Genomic DNA, 25,158 nt, shown 5'->3' with positions numbered 1-25,158 from the left:
TATAAATAAAATTGGAGTGTCTGTATATAATATTTAAATAACCGTTTTTTACTACATGCATATGAATATAAATACGGTGCATGCACTAAAATAATATTTTTTACAATTTTTGTGTCTGTATGCTTGTTCCGGCTAACCTCTGAAATGGCTGGACCGATTTTGACAGACCATATTTTGGCAGGTAGCTTATGTAATAAAAAGTATATATTATAGAAATATTATTTTATTTTTCTAAAATAAAATAATATTTCTGAAGAGATTAGCCGGAACAAACAGACAGATAGACAGACAAAAATTATAAAAAATATTATTTTAGTGTATGCACCGTATTTATATCCATATAGTAAAAAACGGTTATTTCAATATTACAAACAGACACTCCATTTTTATTTATATGTATAGATTAATTAATAATTTAGTCGTGAAATGGTAATAAACAGACATTTCGCATTTATAATATTACAAGATTACCCCTTAAGAGGCAAATTTTCAATTCACAAAATACTACGGATATCAATGTTTCACACCTCAATACGTGCCATAAAATGATACCTTAATAAAAAAGGACGATAACAAAATGTCTTTTGCTTATGTAGGCAACACATTAATCAAATTCACGCAAGCGAAGCCATTGGAACAGCAAGTTAGATAATAAGTGTCATCAATCATTATGGAACATATGAGGAGTATAGTAACGTTTACACTAAAGATCATCGGATTATATGATGGCCTCGGTGGTTTATCGGTTTAGCCGCTTTACTCCCGATGGTCGCGGGTTCGATTCCTCAATACGGTACAATCTTTTGTATGCATGACTATGATTGTTCGTATCGATTTGAGTGTTTCCTATGTATATAATGTACGCATATACAAAAAATATCTAAGTATTTATATCAGTTGTCTAGTGCCCATAACACAAGCTCTGCTTATCGTGAGACAAGATGGCGCTGCGTGCTTATTTATTTATGGAAGTAAACAGGTTTTTGTCAATAAAAAAAGACGATTTCTTTCGGGACAAAAGTACTGTAACTTCAATAATGGAATAATGCTCGTTAATTTAAGAGCAGAGAGTTAGAAATCTTATTCTCTCTCTTCTTTGTTAAGGTTCAAAAAGATGATCTCGGCCTTGACTGCCTAGGTGGTCTAGCGGTTTAGCATACCGCCTCACTTCCAATGGTCGCGAGTTCAATTGCTCGCACGGTAGTCATGAGTATTATTTTTTTATCAGTCTGAATGCTTTCTATAATTAAATTGAATACATACTTATGTATGTATTAAAAAACTGTACCTATGTATTTATATCAGTTTTCTAGTACTCACAAGCAAACCGCTTAAGACTATATGGCGCTGTGTAAATTGTCTTGGGATATTACCTAATTTTTTTTGTATTAATTAATACTGACATATTATGTCTATATTTTTTGGTATTGATGCTTTGACAGTCTTGTTTCTTTAGCATTCAATCTTCGATATAAATAAATATTACTAATTAAATAATATTTACAAAATTAAACAATATTTCGTCAGGTTGGCAACAAGCAGATGACTTTCCGGAAGCAGAAGACAATTACAGACAACGGTAACAGCTTACCATAAGGCCGGCCGTTTGTTTGTTACCATGATTGTTGTAAAAAAACAAAAATACAGGTACCATTTTACGTGAAAACTACCTCTTTGGAATACGTTGAAAATCTAAATATAGAGTACGTTGAAAATCTAAATATGTTTTCTTAGATAAAAGACACTAAACGAAAACCCGATGTTATTTATTCATGAAACTGTATAACTTTCGCAAAAGATATCAGGACATAGTCGACATAAAGGTATTTTTGAATCCTATTTTCTAGATTTGAAATTTTCACACCTTACCAGATTATTTCTGGAAAATTCTATGTAAAATTCTTAAGTCGACATATCCAGCTATTTCCAGAATCACACAATTTGCTCCTATTGAATTTTTAATAACCCATAGCACACAGTATCATCTAGTTCTAAATTATACAGAATTTGTAACATGGCCACTAAACAACTAATTCACATGCATAAAATCGCGATTGTCTTTAATACAAACTGCTTAGTCATCTTCAACAATTTAGATACGTCCACGTATCAGGTTTCGGATAATGGTATCTGGTATACCTTGTACAACTAATATAATCTTTATTAATAAGAGATAAAGGTTTAATTTTCAATAACTTAATACATGGTTTCCAAATTCAAAATGGGTTATATGAAAAATGATGGGCTTTCTTTTTATATCAGGACTTTCAACAACCTTTATATACCATTAATCGTAATATATGATAGATATTTTTAGGGCATTACAAAAGAATTAGGTGCTAACAGGAAATGTGTGCTGACACTGACAAATTATTGCTCTATTAAAGGAAAATCTTTGTTTCATATATATCTAAACACTTTAATATTTCCTCGAGTATGTAGGAATAAAACGGTTACAATAACTGAAGAAAGAAGGTTCTAGAACATTTACAGGGCTGGCCAAAGCCACGATTCTGAGCGTGGTAGTGTAGAATTAGTATTCCTCGAACTCATGGGGTTGCATTAGTATGCAACCCCATGAGTTCGGGGAAAAAGGAAACTGTTAGTAATGTGGACTGATGATCTTATTGCCAGCAATGTGCCATATCTGGTTGACCGCCCCGCGGTTCCCTCTATAAACCATCCTGATAAATTCTTGGTGAATTTGTCACGATGCGTTAACTGACGTGACGTAGTACCGTTTAGTGGCCTAGTGTATATTACGCACTCTAGTGTATATTTTCATCAAAAACAATTATATTATGTTAAATAAATTATTAATTATCTTGTTTTATATAGTTAAAAATACGGAGCGTCCTTTTTATTCCAGTTCTTATTTTGATTTTCAATTGTTTTATTATTCTTTTTTCGAAATTTAAGTGGCCACATGTTTTTATATGTGGCCAGTATTACCGAGCGCCCTTTGCTCCAGTAAGCAAGCCGGTGATACAACCTGCTTAGACTAAGGAGGTTCGGAATACGGAAAACTTAGTATCAAATCCTTTTTAATGACAACTAACGCCATCTATTTCCAAATGTAGTAGTTGAAACTTGTCATAGTAATGTAAGTTAGTAAATAATAAATCTGATATTGTTATGATGGGTTTTCACACAAACATAATGCTATAATGTATGATAGTTCCTAACAGACATCTATCATTCTTGCTACCATTGTTTTATTCTCACTAACGACCCACCTGTTGGTAAGTGGTAACCGTACCCTGTATACATGAACAGCACAACAGATATAACTTTATTATGTAACGGCTGAGGTACCACTTATGCTTTGTCACTGTGTAGGACTAAGATGTCATGCCTTCGTACTCAGAAATTCCACTGTCTTAATTCTCATCCTTTAATCGAAACACATCTTACGAAGCAAGCGGATCGGCGGTTGAATATATAATATAATGGTATGGTATGGTATGTTAGACTCCATTCTCCGCAATTAGCCTCACATTCGGGCCGTTGTGCGTGTAGAGCCAGACTACTAACGTAGCCAGCCAAGCTCCTCCCAAAAGCGCAGAAGACTCCTGGTGTCTTCGCAGGCCCCACGGAGCGACCCCACCGTTCCGAGGATTTGTTTTCGTTGTTCGGCCACTGCCGTGCACTCCAGGATTACGTGAGCCGCCGTTTCTTCAGCTTCAAAGCAGCCCCGACAGAGGGGGCTGTCTGTAGCATCAATTTTGTATAAGTGTTTGTTTAAGGAACAATGGCCCGTTATTGTCCCTATCATTATTTTGAGGTTTTGTCTATCTAGATTAAGTAGACGTGTTGTTAACCGATGGCTCGTTTTTGGAATTGCCACTTTAGATTGTTTGCAATCAGTGGTTAGGTTCCATCTTTGGTTTTGTATATATAATATAGTGATTTAGTATTTGTTGAATATATAATATAATGGTGCAGACATACATGATTTTGTACAAAGTTTTAGTATACAAAAGAGTATAAACACTTACAAAAGGATTAATTATAGAACTTTGTAACTCTACAGAAAAGTAAATTATTAGCGTTAAGAGTTTGACAAAGTTCCTCAACAACCATCCCTTCATTACATTATTATATTACCACACACATGTAGGTACCGTATATTCTAACATATTTTTATTATATTCCATCTTACTTTCCGGTGATTAGAACACTGATAATAGATACAATTAAAAATTATCCATTTTTAAAAGATATTTGCGTTCTGCATGAATTCTCTATATGATTGTATATAAGAAAGAATAGATAATAAAGATTTATATATAAGAGTGCAAAATTTCATACTCTTCCGTCTGCACAATTGTCGCAAAAAGGGGTACAAAGTTTTTGCTTGACGTATTCACAACACGTTTCTCAATAAAAAAAAACTGAAAAACTCAACCGACAATACCGCATCATAAGAACGCTACCCGCCCGCCCAAAGCCGCCCAGCGCTTTATTTAATAAACACGTCAGAATAGATTAACAAGATTATCTTATTATTATGTAAAATATTAAACTCGCTAATATTTTAGGTATTAATAATGTGTATGAGAATCTGCATACGCGTTAATAATGTAAAAAAAACTTTTTAATTGTAATTAAAACAGTGCCTTCGTATTGTTGGAGCAACGCGTTACTTTCAATACGATGTCGTTTTTAATAAACAATGTGGATTTTAAGCGACTTTAGAACTGAGGCACTTTGTTTAGTACTAACTGTATCTTAGGGTACTATTCGTATTGATCACATGCTAGTATATTACTAGTTGAAAAAATATACAATCACATAAATATTTTTGAGAAGATTACAAATAAACATATAAAATAACAAATCTTTTTTATTATAATATTAGTATGTAAACCAGTCGCAACATTTAACTAAAAATATAATAGTATTATACTTTTTATTGGTCAACTAAGTGAAATTATAAACTGAAGATAATATTTTAAACAATTCTGACATAATTAAACTAAGGTTTTTGCTGCCAATGCTAAAATATCAAAATTCATAACTAACACAAAAAACGCTACATAATTTTTTATTCCACTAAAAACAATTCCAATGGGAAGAAAATGAGTACGCGATTAATACAATTGCAAAGAATCATCAAGAATAACAAAAAAATTGGTTTAAATAACGCCGAACTCAGTAGCATAATACAACACAAAATGCGGTCGAATCGGAAACCTCCTTTCTGAAATCAGTTGAAAACACTTTAATAAACGAATATACTGGGCGTTCCACATTAACGCACATCAAAATATTCCGGTAAACGTACTAGACTGTAGTAATCACAGTGTTGTTATTGTAAAAGTAATAAAATCTCAAAATATAAGCCACGTTCAGCTGCGAAACCAGATGTACGCCTGCTGTAAACACAACTGTCTCAATAAGTATGTTCTTTTTGATCGGAAGAAATAAGAACAAACCTGTTATATGCACAGTGACCATCTGTCCCGCTTTATGCGGGACAGTCCCACTTTCAGACGGTCTGCAATTGTCATTTATAAACAGACATCATTAATTATTATTCGTACTACACATACATGTTACCTATACATGGTGACATAGCGTACAAATCACAATATGGGAATAAGAGTACATAACTTTTCGATCAATTAAAATAAAGAGTTTCTCAATTCACCTGTACTATTATTATTATTATATGTATTAGATCTCGTTTCTGTGTGAACCAATTTTGATAAGTATTTTATTATTAAGTTAGTCAGTCTCTTAGTGGTCGTATAATCTGATAAGAGTGCTAATTGTGGGAAGTAGTCTGTTTGGGTTACGTCGACTGGTACATTAATTTCCTTTTGACAAAAATGCAATAAAATATTGTGGTGATCAGTACATTGATACATTAATTGAATTTAAAATTCTAATTCTAAAAGCTCTTTTGAAAAGAATAAGAGCTAAGTTTGGTGTCATTTCATCTTGGTTTGAAAGCACTCCGAACTAACGATAGATTTGACATATCATAAAAGTATGTAATAGACTTACATGAATAAAGATATTATGATTTTTTTATTTTTATTTATAGTTTTTGTATTGTTATACATGGGGTTACTGAATAGCAGGTAGTGTGCATCATCAAAAACATAAACAATTGACATAATTGAAGACTTATTTTAAATAACACACACTTAAAAATTGTTGGCTTTAATCAAGCCATCTTTGCAAAGTGCTATTATTTTATTAAAAAAATAAAGATAATATTTTTCTTCATTACAGCATAAAATTGATCTCTATATGAAATAAATGCATAAATTGGGCATTATGAACATGTATAACCAGTTTTTGTATTATCCTTCATAATACGATTAAAAAGCCTTGTATTTCCATCACTTAAACACGGTATTATAAAATATTTTTCACGTATTCATATTGTTTAGACGTCCTACTGGAAACTCAATTAATAGTCACATTAGTTATACATAACACCGTCAATGTGTCTGTTTTTATTGGCATCTGATCAACGTGTATCATTGTTTGATCAGCACATACAGCGCTGCCCTCGGCCACATGATTCTATTTATAAACAGATTGGAAATAATATTTTTGATATTTATAGTATATGGCTAAAATAATTCCATTTCAATTATTTAAAGATCTATAAAAGGATCCGATATATAACTTACTAGCTGCGCCCGCGGTTTCACCTGCATGTAATTTATAGCCTCCTATATGTTATTCTGATCTATACGCTATGTTACTGTAAAGTTTCTTAAAAATCCGTTTAGTAGTTTTTTTTCCGTTTAGTTTTTGCGTGAAAAAGTAATAAACCTCCATCTACGCTCTCAAACTTTCGTGTTTATAATATTAATTACACAGGCACAGCGCGTGAAATTTATAGGCGATATACATTATTTTGATGCATATTACTGTATAGTTTCATGAAAATCCGTTTAGTAGTTTTTGCGTGAAATACTCTTTCAAACATACATCCATACTCACAAACCTTCATAATATTAATAAGATAAGATATAAGCCCAACTAATATTACAAAGGAGTTTACGTTTTTAAGCCTTTTGTTGGCGTCCTACCGCAGCAAAATCTTTTAATATTTTTAAATTTATATTTTTAGAACAGTCCTTTTTACATGTCATGTTGTTTGATACATTTCACTTATTTTTATACTAGTATTGTCTTTACCGCTTCACAGCTACATTTTACTATATGATAGTAAAATGTAGCTGTGAAGCGGCTGTAAATCTACGTGTTTTCATCATTTAGACACCCATACAATCCACCGATTGTAATATTATGTTATCTGTGCACCGATCCATTACATTTTGGTCCTTCCGTCGCCGTAAGTTTGAAATTTAACAATTTAAAAAGACATTTTTATATACGAGTACCTAAGTAGTATTTTACAGGGTATATGCAAAAAAGTTGTAACAAAACTAATATGCTGATAGTTCAGTTCCAACGCTATAACTCTTCTCAGCACGCCCTTTGCCCCGTTATCGAGTAAAAAACTTTTAGTAAGGTCGTACATAAATCTTTTTCCGGATATTAGCAGTTATAGAATTCTATGAATACTCGCAGTTACGTAAATACAGTATACTTGTCGTCCGCCTGTTGTTTTTTTTAATTCCTTACATTTTTATAAAGGAAAATAACCTGTATATGTATCTAGATAAGATTAAAATTAAAGAATATCTTGAAGGGCAATATTTAAACTCAGATAGGATACAGTGCACATAAAACAGAACCATTCTTAAAAAGAAATTAAGTGAAAATCTAAAAATGAATATTGTGACAGGACTGTTTGAAGGTTTTAAAAATAATTTTCCACTTTGCTTCTTTAGGAGAGCTTTTCAGTTCCATAAGTGCTCTCGCAGACTTTCGGCTTAATGTAAAACCCAGTACATGTTTTTTGTTCTAAATTAGTTTTAAGTGTATCTAATACGAATATTGTATTAGTCCGAAATGGATAATATAACAACGAGTTATATTTTTATATCGTAACTAGAAAGTTACCTTAATCATGGCAAAATATACATGAAGGAAACCCCATCGTCATCTGCTTCTTCCTTATGATCATTTGGGTTGAATTGATATTATTTTCTCTTCCATTCATCTCTGTTCGCAGTCATCTCGTTAATCAGTCCCTTTCTTGCTACATCATCCTCATACAGTCTATTTTTCAGCCATCCATATTCATATATAATATGAGCGTTATCCCTACATTGCAAAAAGCAAGGTGCAGAATTGTTTATTGCACAGCATTAATTTATTTCCCGTATTTCTGAGAAATAAACAACCATCATAAAACAATAGCTAATATCTAAAAGAATATGGGTTATATTCTTTCAGATCTATTGTCAGAGCAAACAAAAGATTGTTTTGTCTGAAACTCAAGATTTTGAACATAGGTCCCATATGTGACCTATGCTTATAAAAGTAATTCCAGTAAAACTTCGTACAAAACCAGGAAAGTTTTTCTAGAATTGCTCCGGGGAAATATCGAACGTCGAGTAGGTAGGAGAGACGCAGAATTTGCATATTTCAATAGGATATGTCGTGGAGAGAGTACTATGATATCGTCCTAGTATATTTTTTGTAGCGATTTATTCGCACGTAGATACGTGAATGCGATCTATGGGTACGATTTATTATATCTACAATATGACTCAGAAGTTACATATTACAGGGATGTGAAACCTCATTCCTCAGAAATGACACTGTATTAGTTGTACCACGTGAGTTGCACTATTGTATAGATTTTGTATTATGCCTCAGTGGTCTAGCGGTTTAACACACCACCTTAATTTCGACGGTCGCGGATTCGATTCCAAGCACGGTACAAACATTTGTATTCACGATTATGATGTTTGTATCGGTCTCAGTGTTTTTTATATATTTTATGTATATATTTACAAAAAAATCGATTTATCTATGTCAGTTATCTAGTACCTATAACACAAGCACTGGCTTAGCTTAAAGTAACATTTTAAATTGTCTCTGTGATCACGGCACTGCAGACGGCAATCTGCCACGGTAGCGCCGATTTACCACCCCCTCCGGCCAGTTGTCCTCCTTCATAAAGGTGGGCAGCATGTTGAGGACCGGGGCCACAAATGCCTTGAAACTTTGGAGTTTCATTCAGTTGGCTGCATGACCCTTAATGTCAGATTATTATATTTAATATTATTATTATTTTGTAATATTTGTGGTAATATTCATGTTCAAAGACAAGATTGTCTGAACTGTTGACAGAAAAACATCATTATAGGCATTTGCAGCGATAAATTTAATCCTGGTATTACATGAAATCTCACGGTTTATAGCTAAAATGGCATAATTTTTCATAATACAATGTTTTTAGTGAAATAAATGGTTTATTTACAACCAGACTCCTTTTTCTTCGTGTAGGCTGAAATGATGGGTTACAACCCCGTAATCTGACACGCCGCCTTTAGTTCCTTTAAATTAATGGCTGCATTAGGGTTTCGGAAACACAATTACTCTCTTAGACATTCAACATTTGCAAATTGTAACTAATATTATAAATGCCAAACTGTTTGCTAGTTTGTTATGCTTTCGTGCCTTAACCAGTCATCGTTGAATTTAGCTTATTTAATTAATTTGACGGCCTCAATGGTCTAGTGGTTTAGCACACCGCTTTACTTTCGATGGTCGCGGGTTCGATTCCTCGCACGGCACAAGCATTTGTATTCATGAGTACGATATTTTATATTAGTCTGGGTGTTGTATGCATAGGATGTATTTAAGATAAAAATATATGTATATGTGTATTTGTGTCAGTTGTCTAGTACCCATAACACAAGCTTTAGCTAGCTTAACTTGGGTCTAGATGGCGCTGTGTGAATTGTCCTGATATTATTATTATTAAATATTAAATTAAGCTGTAATCCGCAATTATGTATGACTTTAAAAAAAATGTTTATATCCATCCTCATGATGTAAGCTATCTTTACATTGATTTTGATTAAAATCCCTTCTTGCGTTTAGTCCTGAAATAACATGATACAGACAGACTTTCTAATGGATGAAAGAGACTACAGTCTATTTTATCTCGGAGGTACTTAAGGTTTAGCACACCGCCATTTTCACCGCCGGTTTAATTCCTCGCACAGTACAAACATTTTGTAGTCATGATTGTTTCTATTGGTCTCAGTGTTTTGCTATATATATTATGCATTTATTTAAAAAAAAATGTACATAACTATTGATATCACTTGTGATGTGACTTGATTATAATGATTGGCTTCCCTTGGAACTAGATGATGCTGTGTGAAATGAAATGAAATTGATTTAAGTCCATGAAATATGTTATAAACATTAAAAGTGTGACATTATTAATAAAATATGCATAGTTTTGGCATGCAACATTTTAGTAATATACAATAGAATGAATTAATTTATACACAAATAGACGTGCCCGCGGTTTCATCCGAATAAAATTTATAGGCTATATATTATTCTGATGTATAAGCTATATTACTGTAAAGTTTCATCAAAATCCGTTCAGTAGTTTTTACGTGAAGTAACAAACATCCGTCCATACTCACAAACTTTTGCGTTTATAATTTTAACTAACTCGAGTAGTTACCCCAGCTTCGCACGGGTATACATGTATTGTATATATAGACCTTCCTCTTGAATCGCTCTATCTAATAAAAAACCGCTTCAAAATCCATTGCGTAGTTTTAAAGATTTACATAGGGACAGACAGTGACAGCGTTTTTGTTTTATACTATATAATGATGATAAGTTTGTCCTGGGTTATTGTTATTATATATGAATTAATAAACTATAGTATTAATAATAAATCATACAGCTAATATATATATATATATATATAATATAATTTTCATGTAGTTCCCACCATATTTTTGTCAAGAATAAAAATATTGTTTTTTATAAGTACATAGTAACAACATTGTCTTATACATCCTAAACACAGGGCTACATATATATATATATATATATTTATCAACACTACTGATTCCCATGACAACTTTTCAATTATAAAAGAATAAAAGCAATTCTCCGTTATCAAAGATATCACGTGACATAGGTATGAGTGCAAAAATGAAACTGAGAACATCCCTTTTATAATGAATAAAAGGTCATGTTTGAAGGTTTGAAATCTTAGATTTGATTTGAAGAAACGTTTTCTAATTAAAAATATTGAATTACCAAATATACCTACCTCAATTAATTGTATTACGTAACAATTGCAAGGAAGCAGTCAGTATGACTGTTACGGATGTATACCGATGTAATTTTGCACTATCTATATATGTATGATATATAGATAGTGCATATATCCATGATTAAAAATTCAATGTTTGAAATGTCAGATTTGATTTGAAGACACATTTTCTAATTAAAATTTTAAATGTTTTAATGCAATGTAGTTGAGGTATCAACTAGATTGCATTATTTAGCATTTTTTTCCTACCTAATTATAACTGTTACGGAACTCTTCAGAGTTATATAAAAAACTTTACTTTTTTTATATTTTCAAATGTACCAGATAATTCTTCGTAACAAAAAATAAATTATTTTCTATTAAAATGTACTTTATTTCGCCATCTTTTACCTATTCTTCACAATTACTTTAGATTGAGAACTATGCTCAAAAGTGTTCTTTTTATATACGCATACTCAGCGTAATTTGGTGTACAAAATAAACAATATAATTGAAAAATTTTTAACTTCAAACTTTACCAACTTAAATAACAAATGTCACTTATAACGTTAAATCTTAAATCGTAAAGTCAGCTGCTTTACGAAGTTTTTACTGGATTCCTGTATCTCCATTTTTAGAAGGTTTGGGAGAGAATGCTGTCATAAAAGTTAAATAAAATTATTATATGTGTGTATGTATATATGCAACTGTGGCGCTAAAATACCAATATTAAACACATTATAGTGTATAATAAAGAAGTTTGTGCTGTATATAAATAGATCAAAATGGGAATATTCACTAGTGTATAAACAAAATTTATTATGTTTATACAAAGATAAACAATTTGATATTTGATTTATAGCGGTGAGATTCCTAAAATTATAGTGGAGCTTTCAACGAATTGGCATTCATCGTGCGTTACGATTATATATGTATACTGGGTTATTATAGTATTATATAATTTTATTGTCAGGATTCAGTTATTTTAAATAGTAGGTATCTGAAACTGTAGCGTCATAATATGTAATTCAGAATTAGTACGAAAAGTTCGTTTTTGTTACGAAGCTTTCATTACTTTAGACTTTAATAATTATAAACTAACAAGTAGAGCTAAAAAAATACTAATACTATAACTTTGCATAAGCAAGTAATAAAAAGACTTTTTTTACTTTTATTTATTTATTTATATTTAACATTATTATTATTTTATTCATTATATAAAACCATTATAATTCATAATTGGATCGAAATAATCGTATTTCTCAAGCCTACATGTACATTTATACTATAAATTTTGTTACATAAGTAGTGAGTACATGCGTGTGAATTAAGTACCTATTTATAAAATGATATAAGAATATGTATAAAATATCCGATATATATGAGATAGTTAACTGTCGAAGTTGTGGAGAATAAACACTTGATTTGTTCACATTTCGCTGTGTATGATATACTTTGAGACCAACGTAGCATTATCAACCCTTCTGCTATTTGTAGGATTAATTTAGTTAATTATTATTATTACTATCGTCGACTCGCCGTTGATGGAAACATAACGTTAGAAATATAAATTGACACGCATTTTTTTCTTGAGTCAGAGTAGTAAGACAATTGGACTACGCTTATATTTTATTAGATTATGACATACATGATGTGTTTCCTTCTTTAAGCGACAGTTACCAATTTACATCAGGGGGCCTGTCAACCTGTCATATTTACGAAGAATAAGAAAAAATGCTTATTGCTACAATCAACCCATTTTTCTATCACGTCGCAGTTACTATTGCAGTAAGACGTGAACGCAATATGTAGACAAAAAAGCCTGAAACGTGTTTCAACTATAAACATTCTACGAACATCGACGACAAACGAAACGTGACTGACATACATAAATCTCTCCTTTCAATTGATTGACAGTATATATAGTTCGCTATATCTTTGATTGCTTGCAATGACGAATCAGCGTTTCTATTTATACCAATAATGGGACTAATCTATATACATAACCAAAGTGTATCTGATTGATCACTGTCCTTAAACTCTGACTTTATGGATGTATCAGAACAAAAAAATATATAGATTTCTTTCTTATACAACTACAATCGCAATCAAACATACAGCCTATCTGATGGTAAATGGTTGTCGTAACCTATGGACGCCTGAAATATCAGGGGTGTCAGTGCGCTTTGCCGACCCTAAATATTGGAATGATGCGTTCGCCTGCGCTAACGATATACACTGGCAGGTCACCGGTGGAAGATTATAGGATATAGGATAAGAAGATAATAAACTCAGGATAGGGGAACCATCATGGCGAATTGACCAAGAATTACCCACGACCAATTAATTAAATATAATTAATCAATATAATTAAATGGATTCAACTTTTGCATTTTAACCAATGTGATTTCCAGGTGTGCCGCATAAAGGTTGACTTGGCATTACATATTGCTAGCAATAGGCTTATATAATAGCTTAGTATACTAAACTGATGTTCCTAACCTAAAATGTTACCAAAAAGATTTTACCTAATTATTCTAACACATAAAAACTGACTGGTTTACCACAGATTATACCTAAAAAAATCAAAATTTTTTAAATTATAAATAAAAGGTCTGCTCTCCATAATTATACAATAGACAATGATATTATACTTTACTGCCTGAGCCGGCCACACTCATCCTTATTTCTCTGGTCTTTTAATGATGTTTTTTCCATAGAAGACTAGTGCTTTGCTGCCTTACCTAGCCACATTTGTTTCTCTGTTCTATTAAACTTAATTACGTTGAGTACAAGCTCCTGTTTGGTATCTATTAATTAAATAAATACGCACATACAAAGCAAATTATTCTGTTCTAGGTGGTAGTAAACGAGCCACCCGTTTGACTGTAGCCACTGCAATTGGAATTTGGATCCTTGCGGCTCTGCTAGCCACGCCGGCGTATGTTGGCTCCTATGTTAGGACATTCGTCGTCAATCCTACTACACAGGTTAGTTCAATTTTTTTTTATTTCTTCAGCAATATTTGTTTTATTTCTACCGTATCTGGCTAATTAGAAAAGTATTTTATTATTCTAAATTTATAGTTCTTTTTATTGTACATTCTTGTTTTTTACTACATTCTGTTATGTCAATAGTGTTCTAATATATATCTCCGTATTCCAAGTATTTTTCTATAGTTTTCGTTTTAGAATAGAATAACATTTATTACATGACACATCACAAACCAACAACGCTGACAGCAGCATGTAAATTATTATATAAAATAAATGTAAATAGAAACAATGCATTAAATTAAAGATGAAATCATTGTATAAAAAAAAATACTAAATAATAATATTTACCTATATACATATAAAATAAAACTAAAACACATTCATTATTTTTCTATATGTGTATATATATTAACGCATATATTTGAATATATAAATTTTTAATCTCCTACCGCGATTTGCTACAGCGGAAGTTTTACCAAAAGTTTCACTATAGGACATGTACCCGTATGTTATATTATAAATATTAATTATATATTAGGTATATGTATATAAAATATTACGTTAATGTATATAATAGACTTAATATTTTTGAGATTACGCATGTATGTATGTACACTTGTATAATAATATGATTTATTTATTTCTCCTCACAAACATGATGGCAACAATACATCTAGTATTTTTTATAATACCTTGTGTATTGTAGTTCAATTGAAAAGCTACATATAAATTTAGCATGTCGTGATAATGTACTTGATTTTTTGTTGTTTAAAAAATCGTCCAATGCGTACACAAGTAAAGCATGACCTATGCTACTTAGTCATAAGCTTTATATGGTCTTTAAATAATAAACAACCGCGGCTCAGGCCGTCGTAATTTCGATCCCCATTTTAATTGGACGGGGTATCAAACGGCCACCTACAATCCGGAGGGCTGTCAGATTGTTTCCCATGCCTGTGGCATAGATACTTTGACAATGATATATTTTTCTTTCCAGTTTCTTGTCTGCTACCCTTATCCAAACGAATGGGGTGAAAATTATCCTCGAACAATGGTTCTGATAAAGTTTCTGGTATACTACTCGCTGCCGCTGGCTGTCATTGCACTATTTTATGTGCTAATGGCAAGACATCTGGTGCTCAGCACTCAGAATATGCCGGGAGAGATGCAAGGGACACAGAGACAGGTAAGAGATTAACATTCAAACTTAATCTTATCTTAATATTATAATATATTTTATAAACGCGAAAGTTTGTGGGTATGAACGTTTGTTACCCTTTCACGCAAAAACTACTCTCCCGTTTTGATGAAACTTTACAATAATATGGCTTATGCATCAGAATAACATATAGGCTATAAATGCAGGTGAAACCGCGGGCACAACTAGTTAATAATAATTTAAAAACCCAGGACAATTCACATACCGCCATCTAGTCTGAAGTTAAACAGAGCTTATATTATGGGTACTAGATAACTGTCGTAGGTTTCCTCGCACGGTACAAACCACCACACTAACAATTTTTTTTACCTCGGCATTACAAATCGTATTTCTTGACAGTTTTTTTCGGTTCAAGTTCAATTTCAAGTATATTTATATTGTAAACGTGGAAATTTGTGAGTGTGGATGGATGGGTGGATGGATGGATGTTTGTTTGTTACTTTTTCACGCAAAAACTACTGAATGAATTTTAATGAAATTTTACAATAATACAGCTTATACATCAGAATAACACAGGCTATAAATTTCCGCGGATGAAATCACGGGCATAGCTAGTATTATCATAAATCAGAAAATAATGATACATAAAATATTTCTTTATTTATGTATAAGTATATTTAGATTTATAAATAAGATCGGATATATAAACGAAATACAGGAGGACTCCTCTGAGAGGAATATAGTGTGATTTAAATCCTAAACATAATTTGTTAACAAAACTTCCTACAGCGATAAATTCTCAAGGTACCTATTTACATAAACTGACATAGTCAATTATAAAACAGACGATAAGTTATTTAGATGGAGTTAGGAAGATATTTATATGGTATGTATAAGTTATAACAGTGAATTACAGTATAGTTATGCGTACCTACAAATAGAAGGTTGTTAGTTCTCTCTGCTGACCTAGTAAAGGCCCTGGCGTGATGATAGTATTTTTTTATTAATGGATATGACAAAACTGGAAGCTTTTGAAATGTAGTGCTGGAGAAGGATGGAAAGAATTAACTGGAAAGATAAAGTAATAAATGGTGAAGTATTGCACAGGGTGAAAGAAAAGGCAGGTATTTATTGTTATAGAAAGTAGAAGAGGAAAAATGTTGAGGCACTTGATACTGCACGATGAATTTTTGAAACTAATTATTGAGGGAAAGATAGAGGGAAGGAGGAGGAGGAGAGAAAGACCAAGGCATAGTTACTTAAAACAAATTAAAGACAGAATTGGAGACGTGTCGTATCAAGGCTTAAAGAGTATGATAGAAGATCATAGAAAGTGGCATGAGCTCCACCGACAAGAGCGTTGCTCTTAAGTTTATGAATGATGAATGAATGAAATGACGAACAACCTGACTGCCCATCTGATGGTAAGCGGTAACAGCGGTAACCATTGCCTCTATATACCTGAACTGCTTTACGGCGATCACGTTACCATATGACACCCGTGATACCATATGTGATATGATGTGATATATCACGTAATATGTGATACCTCTTATAATGTGATTTTACTGCCTAATCTGATCCTCATCATTGTTATTTGTTAAAATTCCAGATGAGAGCAAGAAGGAAGGTTGCCCAGACTGTTCTTGCATTCGTGTTAGTCTTCGCAGCTTGCTTCCTACCTTCACACGTCTTCATGATGTGGTTCTATTACTGGTAAGTACCTAGCATATTTATTTTCTATTAATGTTAAATTCGAAACTCAAATAACCAAATTTTATCGTATGGTATTATTTTCAGTAGCAAGTGTGTTAACATAGTGATTATTTACTCGTTGAGATTTATGATTTCATGTAGGTACTACATACCTTTGCACTTTTCTTCAAATAAAATTCTTTAAATAGAAATCTTTTTAAAGAATAATAAAATTAGTATTTTTTTTTTCTATGATGCGTTTATTGCTTGCGTCACAAGAAACAAACAAAGTCATTTTTGTTTGAATATGTTAAATAATTTTATTTCCAACACGGCATATTGCTCAGCAATTTGTTGCATGAATAAACCAGCTTCAATTAAAACAAATGTATTTGTTTGGAACTGTGCAAACTTTCCTTTGTAGAATATTTCAACATGGTCACTCGTTCAGTGAATACCGATGATATACAAATTAAGTAATATATTTTGATAGAATACTTCATTAAACTAACCTAAATTCTTAACGAGAGTAGGTATATTGGCTAACTTTATACGCAAGATTTTATAAAATTAACATAAAATAAATTGATTCCACATTTCTGTCATTAATCATTCTATAAACTCTCAATATAATGTACATCGTGCCAAATCTGTCTGGACTTATTAATTAAAATATAATGTAACAAATTTAATAATGCTCCTCAAATATTAAGCTTGCAAACATAAAGTTAAAATACTCTGAGATTATTGATTGCTTTATTAGAGTAATAAATTACAATTTCTTTTTAGCATATTTAATAAAGAACCGATGAGTCACAAGTCAAGTTCGCAAAAGTTATAATATTATATGATTATTTAATTAAATATTTTACCATTTTGTTCAATGTTATTAAAATAATGTCAAAAATGGAATATATATATTTATTAAAAAAAATAGTATAAGTACTTTTGAATAGTCTTTTTTTTATTCTACCACTTATTCAGACTCATTACAAGAAGATTGAGCAAGAGTGTTGCTCTTTTTAATAAATGTTGTTCAGAATTACATTTTAAAAATTTTATGTGAATACAATGTCATTAATAATTTTAAAAGTTTCGTTATTATTGCATTTATAATGACGAAGATTCAAAATTAAAATAGTAATTCCGAAATGTGGCACTAAATATATATTTTACAAATTACGCGGAAATGGCCACCGGAATCTAAACCTATTCTAATTTCAAATTAATTGATTCATTTATTTGAAACTCTATGAAAATAAATTATCACTTTTTTTTTTATTTCAGTTGTCCCTTCTCAGGAAAAGGCAAAAGCACTCTGCTCGTACAGCCATATTTATATTATTATATATGTATTTTAGTTCATTGGAATAAATAACTAGATAACCAATAATTTATTGAAAAATCAACAAAGATGAAGTTTATAAATGAAAAATATATATATATTTAATTAAAAATAAAGTGGGTACTTCATCCAAATTTAAATTTAGTATATTTTTAAATAATTTATTAATTTTTATTCTCAGTCCCACTGCCGAGCTGGACTACAACGGTTGGTGGCACGGCCTTCGTATCGTGGGCTTCTGTCTCTCTTTCTTGAACAGCTGTGTCAATCCCATCGCCCTATATTGCACCAGCGGTATATTTAGAAAGCATTTCAACAGGTACATATCATCACATTCATTTTATTTTGTGTATACAAAACAGAGAAGTAAGACAAACGATTAACAACTCTGTTGCAGCAAGTGAAAAATTATTTTCTATTGTTAGCTACATTATAGCCACTCTACTTAGCTTTGAACTAGATGGCGCTGTGTGAATTGTCCAGGATATTATTATTATTGTTTACATACTATTTACGCCTACCCAGGTCGTGAGTTCAAATCTGGCCAAGATAAAAAAGAAACTTTGCATGTTTATATATCTGACTGAATCTTCGGTAAAATAAATACCGGTATCAAACGAAAAAATTAATCCGAAAGACGACGGTAGGCTCTCGCTCTGCCAATGGCCCGTGCAATGGTAACATTATATATTTAAAAATTAACCGCAATTATTGCTATACTCTATTGTAATGATGCATCCGCCTGCGCTAACGGTGAAGTATGATAAAATAAGCATAAATGAAGTCAGCTCAGTTAGCCCATCTTGGTAAATGCCAATTTACCACAATTATTTCCAGAGGGAACCGCGAGATCAAGCTGACATGGTACATTGCTAGTAATGGGGTTATTCTGCACGAACTACTAACAATCCCATTTTCTCCGGCATACTCTATGATAGTTATCCTTATTTAAATTGATATATAGTGTATACACACTGATTACTCACTAAACGATTACTTGAATGACGAGCGTGCATGGTGATAGTTGTTTATGCACGTAATTTTCATTTAATGTTAGACATAGACACCTACAAAAGAAATTCAGTTGAGTTTTTGCCAGTTTTTTTCAATTCAATGTGTATATTGAACTAGGCGTTAGTGAAAAATCATTACATAGTATAAAACAATGTCGTGCTCGCTGTCTATCCGTCCCTATGTATGCTTAAATCTTTAAAACTACACAACGGATTTTGAAGCGCTTTTTTTATTAGATAGAGTGCTTCAAGGAGAAGGTTCATATGTATAATACATGTACACCCGGGCACAGCCGGGGTGAGTAGGTAGTACATAAAATTTTGTGTTCATAAGCGGCGAAATTGTCGTACATAAATAAATAATTTGTTATTTGATTAGGTACCTACTATGTCGGGGCGGCACCACACATGGACCCAGGGGTTCTATGTCATTGTCTACCTCGCGGAGACTGACTTCCAGTAGGAAGACCAACATCAGCATGGTGCCGAGGACGTAAGTGGAAGTTATTTTATTTCACTAACTACATATATCCAGCGACTCTGCTCTTATAATAAATGAAACCGATTCTATGAATTTTTCATATCTTTTTTTTATTGGCGTGGTGGTTTCCCCATTTAACAGTTGTTATTCGATGTTAATTTTCAGTTACTTGTCGTACTTCTTACTAGTTCTAGTTTACAATTTTCATTTATAAATTATTATAACTTTATAACAATAACTTATAAATTAATGTTTATTATTTTATTGCATTTATAAATTGTACAATTTGGCGAGTTTAATACCGTGCATATAAATATAGTATAGTGCATTCTCTACCTGCTAACCATTGGGTAAGAACAGAAAACGGTTGACGGGCAGTGGTGGGAAAGAACAAATCTATAATTTTACCTATCATAGGTAAATAGGTTTTCAAAAATACTTTTTTATTTTATAACTTTTTCTACTACTACTTACTTCTATGTACCTACGGCAAAAAATTAATGAGTTATAATCAAGATCATTATTACTATGGTACATAATACATTTTCAGAACAAGTGTGGGCCGAGACAGCAGCATCCGTCTCCTTAACAACGGATCGAAACTCTGAGGAAGGAGCAACGGCCGGACACCGGCCAACAACAACCAAGAACGCTCCCAAGAGAACTACAGCAAATGTTTCATATACAAAACAGATAATATGGCACCCTTCCCCAAATGCTGTGAACACGAGAACGGCGTCAAACATATGGAAACAAATGTGGATGCTAAAGACGCTAGCAGCACTGAAAGCTTCTTCTTACAACTCGACAGTTCTTTTCACTCCTAATAAATTTTACCACAGATAATGTATAACCGTATGTGAGTACACCTTTACGTGTGTAATGTGATATTTTATCCTAATATATGAGAGGAGACAATACACTCGTTGTTCTTATTTTAATCAATTGCGGCACAATCGCCACAATTTTCTTGACCACTTGCTATGTTCGCTATTGTACATAAGTAGAAGTAAAGTAATGTACATAAAGTATCACGTTATTATACATATATTAAGCCACTACACAAATAAAAAATATAAGAAGGATATCAAATGTAGAAACATTTTTTTTCTTCACAATTCGTGTTATTATATACATTTATATACGTATGCAGGGATGTCTCCTCTGTGTACATAAATATGTCAATGGTATCACCATTGCAGAACTGTACGTATGGTCGCAATGTGTTTTAGTAAGTTGACACGTGTAATTCCTATATTTATATTATTTATAATTTCAAAAAAGAACTCAAATTAACAAAAAAATATATTGTCTGGGGGGCACTATCTGCCTGTCCTTTTATGACATAAAAAGTATATCTTGTTTATTAACGAAAACGTCCCAATGACTACAGTTTTTCTAATGTCCTAAAAACTGTAAGAGTTTATTTAGATCTTTATAGACGATACATTGTTAGTTCAGCATTTGTAATATACTTATAGCATTGTTAGTTATAGTATATATGTATATAGAAATCTACCCATTTCCACAACGTTGTTAGTATCGTTGAAATTGTATCTATTAAATTATATATTTGTTTACTCATTACAAATATTTTGTATCACAAAGTACACCTACTGTTATATGAGTTACGTAGCCTACGGAAACAAACTCGTGGAATACTGTACTTTAAAACAGTAAATATTAATTTTAATATAATCTGTGGATATACATACGAATATTTCATTATTATTCGTTCATTCGGATGCTGTTTGTTGCATATTTTTAGTGTACACACATTGTTCCTTTGAATACTTTATATAAATGTCATATTTATAAAGTATAATGTTATTTAAGAGCTCCATTTAAGAGAGAGTCCACTGTATTTAAGAGAGTCACGGGTCGTGATAAGGACCTTTATAATAACACAAGGAGATCTTAAATAATATTTTGATGGTGAATACCACCTCCTTGCTAATGTGTATTTATTTAAAACACGAATGTTTCTTGCTCATTCTTTTTGTGATGAGTCTGCGTTCCGAATGAGTGGTAGAATAAAAAAATGCGACTATTCAAAAATACTTATGTGTAGCATATTTCAATAAAGATTATTTATATTTCTAATATCTCGTTTATTATGTGTGTACAATTGGAAAGCACAGTGAAAATAAGATTGTTTTTTAAATATTTAATTTAATAATATGGAGTTAATAGTAGATTTCTAAAATGTAAATATTAGTTATTAACTTATTGTAAATTTATAGTTAATTAACTTTCTAATTACTGTGAAAAAAAATGTAGATATAAATAATAATAATAGTAGTTATTAATGAAGTTAATAATTGAAATTAATGTAAATATGCCTAGTGTTCTATTTTGAATCTGAAAATATATTTATTTTAGTAAATATATTTATTATTATTTTGTTATTACTGATATGAAATAAATAGAAGGGCGTTATTATAGAATTATGAAATGAAGTGCCTAAGTGTACCAACAAAATGTTCGCCTATACATACTACATATACCTATACATATATACTTTTAATCGTACTATCTTGCTGTCTTGTGCATAGAAGAAATTATCGTTATGGAAAGGAAATAACGATACTGATATTAATTTTCAAATAAACATTTTAGAGGCCGAGACGCAAAAAGAGGTTTCTTATAAGTTTAACAAATTTTTGTCTATCTGAGGCATTATATCTCCTATTAATGGACAGATTACATTTTTTTTTATTTCATTTATTCATTTTTTTATTCGGGATTACTTAAATTTATACTAATTATGATCTAAGATGCTATCGAAGTATATATAATTATTTCCGTACTATTAGACTTTCAATTGCTTCATGTTTTTAATACACGACGTAAAAATAGGGGTAGTTAGTAGACAAGGAGTCTGTGCCTCTGACATTATAGCTCCTAAACTGTTGTACCGATTAGGATTCGGAATTTTTGTTGGAAATCTGATTTTAACAAGACGGTTTTAACTGCAATTTATATTGATCAAGATTAAGTAAATAAGCGCCATATCTTACTAATATTATAAACGCAAAAGTTTGTGAGTAGGGATGGATAGATGGAAAACATATATTTATTACTCTTTCGCGCAAAAACAATTGAACATACTTTGATGAAATTTTACAGTAATATTATTTATATATCAGAATAACACATAGGCTATAAATTTATAATGACGTCCTATAGAAATAACATAGATAAATTCTACTACGACGCAATTAACTCAAAAAAGTTATGATTAAACTACATTGACTTGTTGTCACAAAATCTATTCATTTGGATGCCAACCTAATACCTTTTTTTTGGACTACATACTCTAATGCTGTTAGGCCGCACTTGACCTTTACGGCTTCACCGTATGATAGGTAGCGAGACAGCAGCAGCAGAGAGCAAATGACACTCCAAACCCGCGATAGGACTTAGGGAGCTGCTACAGCTCAACTCTCTGAGGGCACCGCTGGATGTTCGAACCTCAGTTTAGGTTTAGTCATAATTTCGATCCCCGTTTGAATTAGACGGAGGATCGATCGGAGAGGATATTAAATACTATCGGTAGTGTTGTATATTCTGAACATTTTACTCCCCTCCTATCGCCTTATCTATAGATCAATGTCAACATCGTGAGCATCTAGTCTCATATGCAATTTTTTTTTCGGTCTTCTCTAATGCTGTCGGCCGCAGCTGGCTTTTACTGCTTCAACGGACAATAGGGGGCGAATGCAGATGGCATTCCAAACCAAAGGATGGACTTATGGAGGGACTGAAGGCCAAGTCCCGCCTGAAATCAGATCCAATAACCGTCCTATATTATATATATTACTGAGTACCCGCCCTCGCTTCATTGTAAATATATCTTATTAAAAAAAAACTAAATTATAGCAATCGTTGATAATATACCTATTTTTCTATATATATCGAAATTCACCTACTATGTAACAAAAAGAACTAAGTTTGTATAAAAATGCACTACTTTAGAAATTCATAGAAACATTATAAATGCTTCTTGACCGGATTAAATGGATAATTTAAATAAAAGTGCATACCTAAGTCATTGTGTTATAATTTATAGTGAACTAAACCAAATATTTGTTACAATTTTTATTTGACATTAAACTATTTCACATTGCTTTAATTAGTTTGATTTTTAAAAATCGATTCAAGTTAAATAATTCAAATGTTAATAGTCTATAATTATATTTGTTTTTAAAAAATAAACTCCATTTGGGTACAAAAGGGGTATTGGTACCCAGGAGGCTTGCGACTTTGCGAGGTCCTCGTCCCAAATCATGACCCATCTCCTGTATGTTCAGTTTCTTGAACGAAGGAAGATCTGAACTATGCGGCCGATAGTGCTATTGAACTTTCTAAGCCCTAGTCTAAATATATTTAGGTTTACCATTGACACGAGGGAAGATGAAAAAGTAATGAAATAGCTTTTCTCAGAATAAATATAAAAAAACTATACATTATATTCAACTTTATATACACCTACCAATTTATTATCAAATAGTAATATTAGTTCCCACAAATAAATTGTATGATTGTAACCTTTGTTGGTGATCCTAAATAAAAAAAATAGTGCCAGTAATAGATAAAAGTCAAAATTCAAAAATCATTTATTCATGTACTACTTTTTAGCCGCTTAGTAACGTCAAATTTTTACATTCAAATTTTATTTTTTTTCCCTACCGACCAGTTCGGTAGATAGATCCAATTGAGAAGAACCGGCAAGAAACTCAATTGAATTACTTTTTTTTTAAAGCCAGTTTATTTACAATGTATATTTATATAGGTGTCTATGTCTAACATTTAATTAAAATTCAGTGCATGAACAACTATTGCCATGCGCACTCGTCATTCAAGTAATTGTTTAGTGAGTAATAGGCTTTGCTCAGTAAATATGATTTAACAGATGTTTTGAATTTATTTAAGGGTAATTCCAACATATCCTTTGGTATAAAGATTGTCAACTATTATCTGTTCTTCAAGGTGAACACAACCCTTGATATGTCCAGATTTCGCCGGGTAGGTATAGTTGAATGCAACGTGATAGACGCCGACTCTACTGCAATCTCTCCACCGAATTAAAATAAAGCAAGGAAAAAAAGCGCCCTAATATACTGTTGGCATTTCGAAATGGCAATAAATTGTTCGTATCCAGGTCCGTAAAACATATTAATAAAAAAAAATTAGATAAAGGAATACGTATGTAGACTAAGGATTACAAAGATAAGGTACGATGAGTTCATATAGTTTCTAATAGGTAAAAACATAATTTAAGATCGTGGCA

General features: G+C 31.7%; 1 protein-coding gene across 1 annotated transcript in view; it reads left to right on the top strand.

The window, feature by feature from the left end:
• Positions 1–20,773, top strand: part of LOC131843910 (neuropeptide CCHamide-1 receptor-like) — a 144,056-nt gene extending 123,283 nt beyond the window's left edge. Inside the window, exons 4-9 of the mRNA XM_059192694.1 lie at positions 14,036–14,166; positions 15,170–15,358; positions 16,944–17,047; positions 18,553–18,690; positions 19,764–19,877; positions 20,416–20,773. Of these exons, the coding sequence (XP_059048677.1) occupies positions 14,036–14,166; positions 15,170–15,358; positions 16,944–17,047; positions 18,553–18,690; positions 19,764–19,877; positions 20,416–20,473 (734 nt within the window). The 3' untranslated portion in view covers positions 20,474–20,773. The remainder of the gene's footprint in view (positions 1–14,035; positions 14,167–15,169; positions 15,359–16,943; positions 17,048–18,552; positions 18,691–19,763; positions 19,878–20,415) is intronic.
• Positions 20,774–25,158: the final 4,385 nt, after the last annotated feature.

Source organism: Achroia grisella, unplaced genomic scaffold, assembly GCF_030625045.1.
Source record: "Achroia grisella isolate CSIRO2021 unplaced genomic scaffold, CSIRO_AGI_Agris_v1 utg359, whole genome shotgun sequence".
Classification (NCBI taxonomy): Eukaryota; Metazoa; Arthropoda; class Insecta; order Lepidoptera; family Pyralidae; genus Achroia; species Achroia grisella.
This window is presented reverse-complemented; position numbering and strand designations above follow the sequence as displayed.